The 17,500-nt window shown below is 46.6% G+C and overlaps 1 protein-coding gene across 3 annotated transcripts in view; it reads left to right on the plus strand.

Moving 5' to 3' along the window:
• gcgra (glucagon receptor a) overlaps positions 1-17,500 on the plus strand; it is a 144,966-nt gene that overhangs the window by 114,323 nt on the left and 13,143 nt on the right. For all 3 annotated transcript variants that reach the window (XM_090197661.1, XM_090197662.1, XM_090197663.1), the window contains exons 3-9: positions 1,079-1,175; positions 2,708-2,815; positions 3,427-3,521; positions 6,258-6,364; positions 7,698-7,866; positions 11,007-11,166; positions 13,591-13,651. In XM_090197661.1, coding sequence (XP_090053787.1) covers positions 1,079-1,175; positions 2,708-2,815; positions 3,427-3,521; positions 6,258-6,364; positions 7,698-7,866; positions 11,007-11,166; positions 13,591-13,651 — 797 coding nt within the window. The remainder of the gene's footprint in view (positions 1-1,078; positions 1,176-2,707; positions 2,816-3,426; positions 3,522-6,257; positions 6,365-7,697; positions 7,867-11,006; positions 11,167-13,590; positions 13,652-17,500) is intronic.

Raw genomic sequence — 17,500 nt, forward strand, 5'->3', positions numbered from 1 at the left:
CTCTCTCTCTGCACATCTGTCTCTCTGCCTGTATGTCTCTCTGCCTGTATGTCTCTCTGCCTGTCTGTCTCTCTGCCTGTCTGTCTCTCCATCTCTCTGCCTGTCTGTCTCTCCATCTCTCTGCCTGTCTGTCTCTCCATCTCTCTGCCTGTCTGTCTCTCCATCTTTCTGCCTATCTGTCTCTCTGCCTGTATGTCTCTCTGCCTGTATGTCTCTCCATCTCTCTGCCTGTCTGTCTCTCTGCCTGTCTGTCTCTCCATCTCTCTGCCTGTCTGTCTCTCTGCCTATCTGTCTCTCTGCCTGTATGTCTCTCCATCTCTCTGCCTGTCTGTCTCTCTGCCTGTCTGTCTCTCCATCTCTCTGCCTGTCTGTCTCTCTGCCTATCTGTCTCTCTGCCTGTATGTCTCTCTGCCTGTATGTCTCTCTGCCTGTATGTCTCTCCATCTCTCTGCCTGTCTGTCTCTCCATCTCTCTGCCTGTCTCTCTCTCTGCACATCTGTCTCTCTGCCTGTATGTCTCTCTGCCTGTATGTCTCTCTGCCTGTCTGTCTCTCTGCCTGTCTGTCTCTCCATCTCTCTGCCTGTCTGTCTCTCCATCTCTCTGCCTGTCTGTCTCTCCATCTCTCTGCCTGTCTGTCTCTCCATCTCTCTGCCTATCTGTCTCTCTGCCTGTATGTCTCTCCATCTCTCTGCCTGTCTGTCTCTCTGCCTGTCTGTCTCTCCATCTCTCTGCCTGTCTGTCTCTCCATCTCTCTGCCTGTCTGTCTCTCTGCCTGTCTGTCTCTCCATCTCTCTGCCTATCTGTCTCTCTGCCTGTCTGTCTCTCTGTCTCACTGTCTCTCTGCCTACCTGTTTACTGTCTGTCTGTCCCCTAGGTGTCAATGGCTATCTGTTTACTGACTGTCTGTCCCCCAGGTGTCCATGGCTATCTGTTTACTGACTGTCTGTCCCCCAGCTGTCCCTGGCTATCTGTTTACTATCTGTCTGTCTGTCCCCCAGGTGTCCCTGGTTATCTGTTTACTGTCTGTCTGACCCCCAGGTGTCCCTGGCTATCAGTTTACTGTCTGTCTGTCCCCCAGGTGTCCCCAGCTAAGCCATTAAAGGCGTTGATGCAGAGATGGGTGATGTACACGGAGGAGTGTAGCCGCAATCACAGCAGAGAACCGCCGCTCACTGGTGAGAAACACGCGCACACGCCGGGACGCACACTCACCACCATAAACACTGTGTAGCACCGTGCATTATGGGAAGATGAAGGTCCTCCATTCTGCTCTCCCGGTGAGGGTCGGCTGTGGCAGTGGATACAGGGTAAACTAGTGGTTAGAGCGTTGGACTAGTAACCGGAAGGTTGCAAGTTCAAACCCCCGAGCTGACAAGGTATAAATCTGTCGTTCTGCGGCCTAGGAACCCACTGTTCCTAGACCAGTTAACCCACTGTTCCTAGACCAGTTAACCCACTGTTCCTAGACCAGTTAACCCACTGTTCCTAGACCAGTTAACCCACTGTTCCTAGACCAGTTAACCCACTGTTCCTAGACCAGTTAACCCACTGTTCCTAGACCAGTTAACCCACTGTTCCTAGACCAGTTAACCCACTGTTCCTAGGCCAGTTAACCCACTGTTCCTAGACCAGTTAACCCACTGTTCCTAGACCAGTTAACCCACTGTTCCTAGACCAGTTAACCCACTGTTCCTAGACCAGTTAACCCACTGTTCCTAGACCAGTTAACCCACTGTTCCTAGACCAGTTAACCCCCTGTTCCTAGACCAGTTAACCCACTGTTCCTAGACCAGTTAACCCACTGTTCCTAGACCAGTTAACCCACTGTTCCTAGACCAGTTAACCCACTGTTCCTAGACCAGTTAACCCACTGTTCCTAGACCAGTTAACCCACTGTTCCTAGACCAGTTAACCCACTGTTCCTAGACCAGTTAACCCACTGTTCCTAGACCAGTTAACCCACTGTTCCTAGGCCAGTTAACCCACTGTTCCTAGACCAGTTAACCCACTGTTCCTAGACCAGTTAACCCACTGTTCCTAGACCAGTTAACCCACTGTTCCTAGACCAGTTAACCCACTGTTCCTAGACCAGTTAACCCACTGTTCCTAGACCAGTTAACCCACTGTTCCTAGACCAGTTAACCCACTGTTCCTAGACCAGTTAACCCACTGTTCCTAGACCAGTTAACCCACTGTTCCTAGACCAGTTAACCCCCTGTTCCTAGACCAGTTAACCCACTGTTCCTAGACCAGTTAACCCACTGTTCCTAGACCAGTTAACCCACTGTTCCTAGACCAGTTAACCCACTGTTCCTAGACCAGTTAACCCACTGTTCCTAGACCAGTTAACCCACTGTTCCTAGACCAGTTAACCCACTGTTCCTAGACCAGTTAACCCACTGTTCCTAGACCAGTTAACCCACTGTTCCTAGACCAGTTAACCCACTGTTCCTAGACCAGTTAACCCACTGTTCCTAGACCAGTTAACCCACTGTTCCTAGGCCGTCATTGCTAAATAAGAATTTGTTCTTAACTGACTTGCCTGGTTAAATAAAGATAAAAATAAAAATGTAAAATAAACATGTCTATCCTTCGTTCCAGGAAGATATTCCCTCCCTCTTCACAGATCTGATTGGACAGGATGTGTTCCGATCAACAGTAATTGTTTCCCCCAGATAAAGAGATGTTCTGTAACTGTTTCCTGTAGGTGTTGTGTGTAACAGGACCTTTGACATGTATGCCTGCTGGCCCGATGGACTCGCCAACACTACCGTCAGTGTGTCCTGTCCCTGGTACCTGCCCTGGCACCACAAAGGTGAAGGTTGATGCTGATTGGTTGGTTGATTTGATGAATTGATTGGTTTGTTGATTGGTGCTTGTATGTCACGTTCAATAAATACCAAACTCACGTCAAATATCTGAAACTTCTGTCAGGTTAGTGTGATAGGTAGTGTGAAAGGGTAACACGTCTGCTTGGGTCAGTGAATGACAGTCTACCTGTAACGTGTGTCTGTTCCAGTCCAGCATGGTTCGGTGTACAGGGAGTGTGAGAGGTAGTGTGAAAGGGTAACAAGTCTGCTTGGGTCAGTGAATGACAGTCTACCTGTAATGTGTGTCTGTTCCAGTCCAGCATGGTTCGGTGTACAGGGAGTGTGAGAGGTAGTGTGAAAGGGTAACAAGTCTGCTTGGGTCAGTGAATGACAGTCTACCTGTAATGTGTGTCTGTTCCAGTCCAGCATGGTTCGGTGTACAGGGAGTGTGATAGGTAGTCTGCTTGGGTCAGTGAATGACAGTCTACCTGTAATGTGTGTCTGTTCCAGTCCAGCATGGTTCGGTGTACAGGGAGTGTGAGAGGTAGTGTGAAAGGGTAACAAGTCTGCTTGGGTCAGTGAATGACAGTCTACCTGTAATGTGTGTCTGTTCCAGTCCAGCATGGTTCGGTGTACAGGGAGTGTGACGCGGACGGCCAGTGGGTTCCCCAGAAGAACACGAGCGAGTGTGATGCTAATGATCCTGCTCAGGTGAAAATGATGTGTCTCTTGTGAGTGAGGCTCGGGAAATGCTGTGGATAAAATATCGTCATACAGACATGATGGGAAGGGTGTATAGAATTGATTCGTGTTTTTCATCCGTGTGAGTGTACTGAGGTGTGTAGGCTAAATGGGTGTATAGAATTGATTCGTGTTTTTCATCCGTGTGAGTGTACTGAGGTGTGTAGGCTAAATGGGTGTATAGAATTGATTCGTGTTTTTCATCCGTGTGAGTGTACTGAGGTGTGTAGGCTAAATGGACAGGCCATTCAGAAGGTATTCAGACATTTTTCCACATTTTCCAACGTTACAGTCTTATTCTAAAATGGATTCAATTGTTTTTTCCCCTCATCAATCTACACACACAATACCCCATAATGACATCACAATACCCCATAATGACATCACAATACCCCATAATGACATCAAGATACCCCATAACTGTCAGTAAGAGTGTCCATGATTGAGTCTTTGGATGAAGAGATTGAGATAAAAACTGTCCAGGTTGAGTGTTTGTTGCAGCTCGTTCCAGTCGCTAGCTGCAGCGAACTGAAAAGACGATGTTACAAGGTATGACGCTACAAGCTTGGCACACCTGTATCTGGGGAGTTTCTCCAATTCTTCTCTGCAGATCCTCTCAAGCTCTGTCAGGTTGGATGGGGAGCGTCGCTACACAGCTATTTTCAGGTTTCTCCAGAGATGTTCAATCAGGTTCAAATCAGGGCTCTGGCTGGGCCACTCAAGGACATGAGGACAAGCCACTCCTGCGTTGTCTTGGCTGTGTTCTTAGGGTTGTTGTCCTGTTGGAAGGTGAACCTTCGACCAGTCTGAGGGCCTGAGCTCTCTGGAGCAGGTTTTCATCAAGAATCTCTCTGTACTTTGTTCCGTTCATCTTTCCTTTGATCCTGACTAGTGTCCGACTTTTTGCCGCTGAAAAACAATCTTGTTTCTCATGGTCTGAGAGTCCTTTAGGTGCCTTTTGACAAACTCCAGGTGGGCTTCCGTCTGGCCACTTTACCATAAAGGCCTGATTGGTGGAGTGCTGCAGTGATGGTTGTCCTTCTGGAAGTTTCTCCCATCTCCACAGAGGAACTCTGAAGCTCTATCAGAGTACCATTGGGTTCTTGGTCACCTCCCTGTCCAAGGCTGGGCAGCCAGCTCTAGGAAGAGTCTTGGTGGTTCCAAACTTCTTCCATTTAAGAATGATGGAGGCCACTTGTTTTTGGGGACCTTCAATGCTGCCGACATTTTCTTGGTACCCTTCCCCAGATCTGTGCTCACAAACTTCTACAGATGCACTATCGAGAGCATCCTGTCGGGCTGTATCACCGCCTGGTACGGCAACTGCTCCGCCCACAACCGTAAGGCTCTCCAGAGGGTAGTGAGGTCTGCACAACGCATCACCGGGGGCAAACTACCTGCCCTCCAGGACACCTACACCACCCGATGTCACAGGAAGGCCATAAAGATCATCAAGGACAACAACCACCCGAGCCACTGCCTGTTCACCCCGATATCATCCAGAAGGCGAGGTCAGTACAGGTGCATCAAAGCTGGGACCGAGAGACTGAAAAACAGCTTCTATCTCAAGGCCATCAGACTGTTAAACAGCCACCACTAACATTGAGTGGCTGCTGCCAACACACTGACTCAACTCCAGCCACTTTAATAATGGGAATTGATGGGAAATGATGTGAAATATATCACTAGCCACTTTAAACAATGCTACCTAATATAATGTTTACATAACCTACATTATTCATCTCATATGTATATGTATATACTGTACTCTATATCATCTACTGCATCTTTATGTAATACATGTATCACTAGCCACTTTAACTATGCCACTTTGTTTACATACTCATCTCATATGTATATACTGCACTACCATCTACTGTATCTTGCCTGTGCCGCTCTGTACCATCACTCATTCATATATCTTTATGTACATATTCTTTATCCCCTTACACTTGTGTCTATAAGGTAGTAGTTTTGGAATTGTTAGCTAGATTACTTGTTGATAATTACTGCATTGTCGGAACTAGAAGCACAAGCATTTCGCTACACTCGCATTAACATCTGCTAACCATGTGTATGTGACAAATAAAATTTGAAATTGATTCGACACAATCCTGTCTCGGAGCTCCACGGACAACTCCTTTGACCTCATGGCTTGGTTTTTGCTCCGACATGCACTGTCAACTGTGGGACCTTATATAGACAGGTGTGTGCCTTTCCAAACCATGTCCAATCAATTGAATTTACCACAGGTGGACACCAATCAATGGAAACAGGATGCACATCAATTTGTTGTCATATTTCTGTTGTATGTCTTTAAATTGCAAGAAATTCTAAAAACCTGTTTTTGCTTTGTCATTGGTATTGTGATGTCATTATGGGGTATTGTGATGTCATTATGGGGTATCGTGATGTCATTATGGGGTATTGTGATGTCATTATGGGGTATTGTGATGTCATTATGGGGTATTGTGATGTCATTATGGGGTATTGTGATGTCATTATGGGGTATTGTGATGTCATTATGGGGTATTGTGTATAGATTGATGAGGAAAACATTTAATTTAATACATTTTAAAATAAAGCTGTAATGTAACAAAATGTGGAAAAAGTCAAGAGTCCTGAATACTTTCCCAACTTTCCTTATTGTTTCTGTGTGTGTGTGTGTGTGTGTGTGTGTGTGTGTGTGTGTGTGTGTGTGTGTAGCCTCACTATGGTCAGATCCTCAAGAAGTTCCGGACCATGTACACCGTGGGCTACTCTCTGTCTCTGGGGGCTCTGGTGTTAGCGCTCGGAATCCTGATCACTTTCAGGTAACACACACACACACACACACACACCCAGAGAGACACACACACTGAGACACACACACACACACACACCCATAGAGACACACACACTGAGAGAGAGAGATACACACACAAACACTAAGACAGCCTGTAGGATTTGTGTTAATGCTTGGTACCATGATCAGGTAACCCTCACCTCATGACCGTAAAGAGGAAAGACAGACAGACACCATGACCTCTCAGCCACTCAGCCACCCACCATGTCCTCTCAGCCACCCACCATGTCCTCTCAGCCACCCACCATGTCCTCTCAGCCACCCACCATGTCCTCTCAGCCACCCACCGTGTCCTCTCAGCCACCCACCTTGTCCTCTCAGCCACCCACCTTGTCCTCTCAGCCACCCACCATGTCCTCTCAGCCACCCACCATGTCCTCTCAGCCACCCACCATGACCTCTCAGCCACCCACCATGTCCTCTCAGCCACTGAGCCACCCACCATGTCCTCTCAGCCACCCACCATGTCCTCTCAGCCACCCACCATGTCCTCTCAGCCACCCACTATGTCCTCTCAGCCACCCACCATGACCTCTCAGCCACCCACCATGTCCTCTCAGCCACTGAGCCACCCACCATGTCCTCTCAGCCACTGAGCCACCCACCATGTCCTCTCAGCCACCCACCGTGTCCTCTCAGCCACCCACCATGTCCTCTCAGCCACCCACCATGTCTTCTCAGCCACCCACCGTGTCCTCTCAGCCACCCACCATGTCCTCTCAGCCACCCACCATGTCCTCTCAGCCACTCAGCCACCCACCATGACCTCTCAGCCACCCACCATGTCCTCTCAGCCACCCACCATGTCCTCTCAGCCACCCACCATGTCCTCTCAGCCACCCACCATGACCTCTCAGCCACCCACCATGTCCCCTCAGCCACCCACCATGACCTCTCAGCCACCCACCATGACCTCTCAGCCACCCACCATGTCCTCTCAGCCACTCAGCCACCCACCATGTCCTCTCAGCCACCCACCATGACCTCTCAGCCACCCACCATGTCCTCTCAGCCACCCACCATGTCCTCTCAGCCACCCACCATGTCCTCTCAGCCACCCACCACTCTTCATGGAGGTAGAAAGGTGTATGTTTCTCATCAATTAAACATGTTTGATTTGAATGGACAGGTCAGTGAAGCAAGGTAGCTCCACTGACCTTACTGTTTGGCCACCTAGTAACCATACATACATATTCTAATTCCATTCCTTTAACATTTCATCTTTGTTATATTACCTCTGCTGTAGTTGACATTCCCCCTAACAGGAAGCACACTGTCCCCCCCCCCCCCTCCCCTTACAGGAAGCTCCACTGTATGAGGAACAACATCCACATGAACCTGTTTGCATCCTTCATCCTGCGTGCTCTGTCCATCCTGATAAAGGACGCCATGTTGGAGGCTCCCAGCGTCAACATCGGACAGGACCAGGAAGTTACAGACTATGAGGTGGAGTGGCTCGTCAACAACGAGGTGTGTTGTTGTTGTTGTTGTTGTTTGTCTGAAAGGGTCGTGGTCAAAAGTAGTGCCGTTCAACAACAAGGAGGGTGTGTTGAGTTGAGTTGACCAGGGTGAGGTAAAGAGTCCAGTCAACAACAAGGTGGGAGTGTTGAGTTAAGTTGACCAGGGTGAGATAAAGAGTCCAGTCAACAACGAGGTGGGTGTGTTGAGTTGGGTTGACCAGGGTGAGATAAAGAGTCCAGTCAACAACGAGGTGGGGGTGTTGAGTTAAGTTGACCAGGGTGAGGTAAAGAGTCCAGTCAACAACGAGGTGGGTGTGTTGAGTTGACCTGGATGAGGTAAAGAGTCCAGTCAACAACAAGGTGGGGGTGTTGAGTTGAGTTGACCAGGGTGAGGTAAAGAGTCCAGTCAACAACAAGGTGGGGGTGTTGAGTTAAGTTGACCAGGGTGAGGTAAAGAGTCCAGTCAACAACAAGGTGGGAGTGTTGAGTTGACCAGGGTGAGGTAAAGAGTCCAGTCAACAACAAGGTGGGAGTGTTGAGTTGACCAGGGTGAGGTAAAGAGTCCAGTCAACAACAAGGTGGGAGTGTTGAGTTGACCAGGGTGAGGTAAAGAGTCCAGTCAACAACAAGGTGGGAGTGTTGGGTTGCGTTGACCAGGGTGAGGTAAAGAGTCCAGTCAACAACAAGGTGGGTGTGTTGAGTTGACCAGGGTGAGATAAAGTAGCAGGTCAACAACGAGGTGGGTGTGTTGAGTTGACCAGGATTCTAAGGGTTTGATCTCTGAAGCATTGTTTATTTATTTTTTTAAATTTTATTTCACCTTTATTTAACCAGGTAGGCTAGTTGAGAACAAGTTCTCATTTGCAACTGCGACCTGGCCAAGATAAAGCATAGCAGTGTGAACAGACAACACAGAGTTACACATGGAGTAAACAATTAACAAGTCAATAACACAGTAGAAAAAAGGGGAGTCTATATATACATTGTGTGCAAAAGGCATGAGAAGGTAGGCAAATAATTACAATTATGCAGATTAACACTGGAGTGATAAATGATCAGATGGTTATGTACAGGTAGAGATATTGGTGTGCAAAAGAGCAGAAAAATAAATAAATAAAAACAGTATGGGGATGAGGTAGGTGAAAATGGGTGGGCTATTTACCAATAGACTATGTACAGCTGCAGCGATCGGTTAGCTGCTCAGATAGCAGATGTTTGAAGTTGGTGAGGGAGATAAAAGTCTCCAACTTCAGCGATTTTTGCAATTCGTTCCAGTCACAGGCAGCAGAGAACTGGAACGAAAGGCGGCCAAATGAGGTGTTGGCTTTAGGGATGATCAGTGAGATACACCTGCTGGAGCGCGTGCTACGGATGGGTGTTGCCATCGTAACCAGTGAACTGAGATAAGGCGGAGCTTTACCTAGCATGGACTTGTAGATGACCTGAAGCCAGTGGGTCTGGCGACGAATATGTAGCGAGGGCCAGCCGACTAGAGCATACAAGTCGCAGTGGTGGGTGGTATAAGGTGCTTTAGTGACAAAACGGATGGCACTGTGATAAACTGCATCCAGTTTGCTGAGTAGAGTGTTGGAAGCAATTTTGTAGATGACATCGCCGAAGTCGAGGATCGGTAGGATAGTCAGTTTTACTAGGGTAAGTTTGGCGGCGTGAGTGAAGGAGGCTTTGTTGCGGAATAGAAAGCCGACTCTTGATTTGATTTTCGATTGGAGATGTTTGATATGGGTCTGGAAGGAGAGCTTAGAGTCTAGCCAGACACCTAGGTACTTATAGATGTCCACATATTCAAGGTCGGAACCATCCAGGGTGGTGATGCTGGTCAGGCGTGCGGGTGCAGGCAGCGAACGGTTGAAAAGCATGCATTTGGTTTTACTAGCGTTTAAGAGCAGTTGGAGGCCACGGAAGGAGTGCTGTATTGCATTGAAGCTCGTTTGGAGGTTAGATAGCACAGTGTCCAAGGACGGGCCGGAAGTATATAGAATGGTGTCGTCTGCGTAGAGGTGGATCAGGGAATCGCCCGCAGCATGAGAAACATCATTGATATATACAGAGAAAAGAGTCGGCCCGAGAATTGAACCCTGTGGCACCCCCATAGAGACTGCCAGAGGACCGGACAGCATGCCCTCCGATTTGACACACTGAACTCTGTCTGCAAAGTAATTGGTGAACCAGGCAAGGCAGTCATCCGAAAAACTGAGGCTACTGAGTCTGCCGATAAGAATACGCTGATTGACAGAGTCGAAAGCCTTGGCAAGGTCTATGAAGACGGCTGCACAGTACTGTCTTTTATCGATGGCGGTTATGATATCGTTTAGTACCTTGAGCCATACAGGAGGATTCTAAGGGCTTGATCTCTGAACCATTGTTTAGTCATACAGGAGGATTCTAAGGGTTTGATCTCTGAAGCATTGTTTAGCCATACAGGAGGATTCTAAGGGCTTGATCTCTGAACCATTGTTTAGCCATACAGGAGGATTATAAGGGCTTGATCTCTGAACCATTGTTTAGCCATACAGGAGGATTCTAAGGGCTTGATCTCTGAACCATTGTTTAGCCATACAGGAGGATTATAAGGGCTTGATCTCTGAACCATTGTTTAGCCATACAGGAGGATTCTAAGGGCTTGATCTCTGAACCATTGTTTAGCCATACAGGAGGATTCTAAGGGCTTGATCTCTGAACCATTGTTTAGCCATACAGGAGGATTCTAAGGGCTTGATCTCTGAACCATTGTTTAGCCATACAGGAGGATTCTAAGGGCTTGATCTCTGAAGCATTGTTTAGCCATACAGGAGGATTCTAAGGGCTTGATCTCTGAACCATTGTTTAGTCATACAGGAGGATTCTAAGGGCTTGATCTCTGAAGCATTGTTTAGCCATACAGGAGGATTATAAGGGCTTGATCTCTGAAGCATTGTTTAGCCATACAGGAGGATTCTAAGGGCTTGATCTCTGAACCATTGTTTAGCCATACAGGAGAATTAGAAGGGCTTGATCTCTGAAGCATTGTTTAGCCATACAGGAGGATTCTAAGGGCTTGATATCTGAACCATTGTTTAGACATACAGGAGAATTAGAAGGGCTTTGTTAAGTCTTGAAACGTGTATTTTTTTTGTGTGTTGTGTCCTGCAGACGGCGGTGGGGTGTCGTATCGCCGTGGTGATGATGCAGTACAGTATCATGGCTAACAGCTATTGGCTGCTGGTGGAAGGCATCTACCTCCACAACCTGCTGGTCATCACCGTGTTCACTGAGAGAAACTACTTCAACATCTACCTGTGTATCGGCTGGGGTGAGGAGGGGGAGGAGAGGAGGGGGAGGAGGGGGGGGGGGGGGTGAGGAGAGGAGAGGGAGGGGGTGGAGGTTGTGTATTTGTCGCAGCACAGCACATTATATACCAGAAGTCAGAGCATTTGGTAATCTGTTTGGTAGCCAGACACCTGAGTAGATCTATTATAGATATAGTCACCCTCAGGGTAAGGTAGTAGAGATATTATAGATATAGTCACCCTCAGGGTTAGGTAGTAGAGATATTATAGATATAGTCAGTCTCAGGGTTAGGTAGTAGAGATATTAGAGATATAGTCACCCTCAGGGTTAGGTAGTAGAGATATTATAGATATAGTCAGTCAGGGTTAGGTAGTAGAGATTTTATAGAGATAGTCACCCTCAGGGTTAGGTAGTAGATCTATTATAGATATAGTCAGTCTCAGGGTTAGGTAGTAGAGATATTAGAGATATAGTCACCCTCAGGGTTAGGTAGTAGAGATATTATAGATATAGTCACCCTCAGGGTTAGGTGGTAGATCTATTATAGATATAGTCACCCTCAGGGTTAGGTAGTAGAGATATTATAGATATAGTCATCCTCAGGGTTAGGTAGTAGATCTATTATAGATATAGTCACCCTCAGGGTTAGGTAGTAGAGATATAATCAGTCTCAGGGTTAGGTAGTAGAGATATTATAGATATAGTCAGTCTCAGGGTTATGTAGTAGAGATATTATAGATATAGTCACCCTCGGGGTTAGGTAGTAGAGATATTATAGACATAGTCACCCTCAGGGTTAGGTAGTAGAGATATTATAGATATAGTCAGTCTCAGGGTTAGGTAGTAGCGATATTAGAGATAAAGTCACCCTCGGGGTTAGGTAGTAGAGATATTATAGATTTAGTCACCCTCGGGGTTAGGTACTAGAGATATAGTCACCCTCAGGGTTAGGTACTAGAGATATAGTCACCCTCAGGGTTAGGTAATAGAGATGTTATAGATATAGTCACCCTCAGGGTTAGGTACTAGAGATACTATAGATATAGTCACCCTCAGGGTTAGGTAGTAGAGATATTATAGACATAGTCACCCTCAGGGTTAGGTAGTAGAGATATTATAGATATAGTCATCCTCAGGGTTAGGTAATAGAGATATTACAGATATAGTCAGTCTCAGGGTTAGGTAGTAGAGATATTATAGATATAGTCACTCTCAGGGTTAGGTAGTAGAGATATAGTCACCCTCAGGGTTAGGTAGTAGAGATATTATAGATATAGTCACCCTCAGGGTTAGGTAGTAGAGATATTATAGATATAGTCACACTCAGGGTTAGGTAGTAGAGATATTTGGGCATAGTCACCCTCTGGGTTAGATAGTAGAGATATTATAGATATAGTCACCCTCAGGGTTAGGTAGTAGATATATTATAGAGATAGTCACCCTCAGGGTTAGGTAGCAGAGATATTATAGATATAGTCACTCTCAGGGTTAGGTAGTAGAGATATAGTCACCCTCAGGGTTAGGTAGTAGAGATATTGTAGAGATAGTCACCCTCAAGGTTAGGTAGCAGAGATTTTATAGATATAGTCACCCTCAGGGTTATGTAGTCTCAGGGTTAGGTAGTAGAGATATTATAGAGATAGTCACCCTCAGGGTTAGGTAGTAGAGATATTATAGATATAGTCACCCTCAGGGTTATGTAGTAGAAATATTATAGATATAGTCACCCTCAGGGTTATGTAGTAGAGATATTATAGATATAGTCACCCTCAGGGTTATGTAGTAGAAATATTATAGATATAGTCACCCTCAGGGTTATGTAGTAGAAATATTATAGATATAGTCACCCTCAGGGTTAGGTACTAGAGATATTATAGATATAGTCAGTCTCAGGGTTAGGTAGTAGAGATATAGTCACCCTCAGGGTTGGGTAGTCAAGATATTATAGATATAGTCACCCTCAGGGTTAGGTAGTAGCGATATAGTCAGTCTCAGGGTTAGGTAGTAGAGATATTAGAGATATAGTCACCCTCAGGTTTAGTTAGTAGAGATATTATAGATATAGTCAGTCTCAGGGTTAGGTAGTAGAGATATTATAGAGATAGTCAGTCTCAGGGTTAGGTAATAGAGATTTTATAGATATAGTCACCCTCAGGGTTAGGTAGTAGAGATATTATAGAGATAGTCAGTCTCAGGGTTATGTTGTAGAGATATTATAGACATAGTCACCCTCAGGGTTAGGTAGTAGAGATATTATAGACATAGTCACCCTCAGGGTTATGTAGTAGAGATATTATAGATATAGTCACCCTCAGGGTTAGGTAATAGAGATATTATAGATATAGTCACCCTCAGGGTTAGGTACTAGAGATATTATAGAGATAGTCCGTCTCAGGGTTAGGTAGTCTATGAGTTCTTGGTGTGTTTAATGTGATTCTCTCTGCAGGTGCCCCTCTGATCTTCCTGGTGCCCTGGGTGATGGTGAAATACCTGTATGAAAATGAGGAGTAAGTGCCTGCATGAGTGAGTGAGTGCCTGCAATGAGTGAGTGAGTGCCTGCATGAGTGAGTGAGTGCCTGCATGCGTGAGTGAGTGCCTGCATGAGTGAGTGAGTGCCTGCATGAGTGAGTGAGTGCCTGCATGCGTGAGTGAGTGCCTGCATGAGTGAGTGAGTGCCTGCATGCGTGAGTGAGTGTCTGCATGCGTGAGTGAGTGTCTGCATGCGTGAGTGAGTGCCTGCATGCGTGAGTGAGTGTCTGCATTAGTGAGTGAGTGCCTGCATGAGTGAGTGAGTGTCTGCATGCGTGAGTGAGTGCCTGCATGCGTGAGTGAGTGCCTGCATGCGTGAGTGAGTGCCTGCATGAGTGAGTGAGTGCCTGCATGAGTGAGTGAGTGCCTGCATGCGTGAGTGAGTGTCTGCATTAGTGAGTGAGTGCCTGCATGCGTGAGTGAGTGCCTGCATTAGTGAGTACTACTGTCGATGCAATGATGCATGACTGATGACACCTCCAATATTTTTAGAGACATGGAATTGAGAGGTCAGACAGCCTGCTCTCTCCAAGTGAAAATCCCTGCAGTGTTCCTTGGAGGATCTTGGTCAATTTAGCAGAAGATTTATAGTCAATAGCTGTGACCTGAAACCATTTAGCGGTTGACGGGAATGTCTGTTTAGAACACAGGCAGGTTAGTAAACCAGGAAACCTACTGCGATGTGTAATGCAGGAAACCTCCTGTGATGTGTAATGCAGGAAATCTCCTGCGATGTGTAATGCAGGAAACCTCCTGCGATGTGTAAACCAGGAAACCTCCTGCCATGTGTAATGCAGGAAACCTCCTGTGATGTGTAATACAGGAAACCTCCTGTGATGTGTAATACAGGAAACCTCCTGTGATGTGTAAACCAGGAAACCTCCTGTGATGTGTAAACCAGGAAACCTCCTGTGATGTGTAAACCAGGAAACCTCCTGTGATGTGTAATGCAGGAAACCTCCTGTGATGTGTAAACCAGGAAACCTCCTGTGATGTGTAATGCAGGAAACCTCCTGTGATGTGTAATGCAGGAAACCTCCTGTGATGTGTAATGCAGGAAACCTCCTGCGATGTGTAATGCAGGAAACCTCCTGTGATGTGTAAACCAGGAAACCTCCTGTGATGTGTAATGCAGGAAACCTCCTGTGATGTGTAATGCAGGAAACCTCCTGTGATGTGTAATGCAGGAAACCTCCTGCGATGTGTAATGCAGGAAACCTCCTGTGATGTGTAATGCAGGAAACCTCCTGTGATGTGTAAACCAGGAAACCTCCTGCCATGTGTAATGCAGGAAACCTCCTGTGATGTGTAATGCAGGAAACCTCCTGTGATGTGTAATGCAGGAAACCTCCTGCGATGTGTAATGCAGGAAACCTCCTGTGATGTGTAATGCAGGAAACCTCCTGCGATGTGTAATGCAGGAAACCTCCTGTGATGTGTAATGCAGGAAACCTCCTGTGATGTGTAATGCAGGAAACCTCCTGCGATGTGTAATGCAGGAAACCTCCTGTGATGTGTAAACCAGGAAACCTCCTGTGATGTGTAATGCAGGAAACCTCCTGTGATGTGTAATGCAGGAAACCTCCTGTGATGTGTAATGCAGGAAACCTCCTGTGATGTGTAAACCAGGAAACCTCCTGCGATGTGTAATGCAGGAAACCTCCTGCGATGTGTAATACAGGAAACCTCCTGTGATGTGTAAACCAGGAAACCTCCTGCCATGTGTAATGCAGGAAACCTCCTGTGATGTGTACCCTACTATAAACTCTCTTGTTCCCTCTGTGTTGTGTTGAGCCTTGTATACTGGGCCCTGTATGTTACGCTGTGTGTTGTGTTGAGCCTTGTATACTGGGCCCTGTATGTTACGCTGTGTGTTGTGTTGAGCCTTGTATACTGGGCCCTGTATGTTACGCTGTGTGTTGTGTTGAGCCTTGTATACTGGGCCCTGTATGTTACGCTGTGTGTTGTGTTGAGCCTTGTATACTGGGCCCTGTATGTTACGCTGTGTGTTGTGTTGAGCCTTGTATACTGGGCCCTGTATGTTACGCTGTGTGTTGTGTTGAGCCTTGTATACTGGGCCCTGTATGTTACGCTGTGTGTTGTGTTGAGCCTTGTATACTGGGCCCTGTATGTTACGCTGTGTGTTGTGTTGAGCCTTGTATACTGGGCCCTGTATGTTACGCTGTGTGTTGTGTTGAGCCTTGTTTTCAGGGCCTTTACAATACAACCCTGGGGAATAGAGGTGCTGTCTGTATGTCAGCCTCAGTGCTGTGTTGAGCCTTGTATACAGAGGTATAAAGGTGCTGTCTGTATGTCAGCCTCAGTGCTGTGTTCCTCTGTTTGACAGGTGCTGTCTGTATGTCAGCCTCAGTGCTGTGTTGAGCCTTGTATACAGAGGTATAAAGGTGCTGTCTGTATGTCAGCCTCAGTGCTGTGTTGAGCCTTGTATACAGAGGTATAAAGGTGCTGTCTGTATGTCAGCCTCAGTGCTGTGTTGAGCCTTGTATACAGAGGTATAAAGGTGCTGTCTGTATGTCAGCCTCAGTGCTGTGTTGAGCCTTGTATACAGAGGTATAAAGGTGCTGTCTGTATGTCAGCCTCAGTGCTGTGTTGAGCCTTGTATACAGAGGTATAAAGGTGCTGTCTGTATGTCAGCCTCAGTGCTGTGTTGAGCCTTGTATACAGAGGTATAAAGGTGCTGTCTGTATGTCAGCCTCAGTGCTGTGTTGAGCCTTGTATACAGAGGTATAAAGGTGCTGTCTGTATGTCAGCCTCAGTGCTGTGTTGAGCCTTGTATACAGAGGTATAAAGGTGCTGTCTGTATGTCAGCCTCAGTGCTGTGTTGAGCCTTGTATACAGAGGTATAAAGGTGCTGTCTGTATGTCAGCCTCAGTGCTGTGTTGAGCCTTGTATACAGAGGTATAAAGGTGCTGTCTGTATGTTATCCTCAGTGCTGTGTTCCTCTGATTGACAGGTGCTGTCTGTATGTTATCCTCAGTGCTGTGTTCCTCTGTTTGACAGGTGCTGTCTGTATGTTAGCCTCAGTGCTGTGTTGAGCCTTGTATACAGAGGTATAAAGGTGCTGTCTGTATGTCAGCCTCAGTGCTGTGTTGAGCCTTGTATACAGAGGTATAAAGGTGCTGTCTGTATGTTATCCTCAGTGCTGTGTTCCTCTGATTGACAGGTGCTGTCTGTATGTTATCCTCAGTGCTGTGTTCCTCTGATTGACAGGTGCTGTCTGTATGTTATCCTCAGTGTTGTGTTCCTCTGATTGACAGGTGCTGTCTGTATGTCAGCATCAGTGCTGTGTTGAGCCTTGTATACAGAGGTATAAAGGTGCTGTCTGTATGTTATCCTCAGTGCTGTGTTCCTCTGATTGACAGGTGCTGTCTGTATGTTATCCTCAGTGCTGTGTTCCTCTGTTTGACAGGTGCTGTCTGTATGTCAGCATCAGTGCTGTGTTCCTCTGTTTGACAGGTGCTGTCTGTATGTCAGCATCAGTGCTGTGTTGAGCCTTGTATACAGAGGTATAAAGGTGCTGTCTGTATGTTAGCCTCAGTGCTGTGTTGAGCCTTGTATACAGAGGTATAAAGGTGCTGTCTGTATGTCAGCCTCAGTGCTGTGTTGAGCCTTGTATACAGAGGTATAAAGGTGCTGTCTGTATGTCAGCCTCAGTGCTGTGTTGAGCCTTGTATACAGAGGTATAAAGGTGCTGTCTATGTCAGCATCAGTGCTGTGTTGAGCCTTGTATACAGAGGTATAAAGGTGCTGTCTGTATGTTATCCTCAGTGCTGTGTTCCTCTGATTGACAGGTGCTGTCTGTATGT

Source organism: Oncorhynchus mykiss, chromosome 13 (genome assembly GCF_057628025.1).
Source record: "Oncorhynchus mykiss isolate SJ-2025 chromosome 13, ASM5762802v1, whole genome shotgun sequence".
Taxonomy (NCBI): Eukaryota; Metazoa; Chordata; class Actinopteri; order Salmoniformes; family Salmonidae; genus Oncorhynchus; species Oncorhynchus mykiss.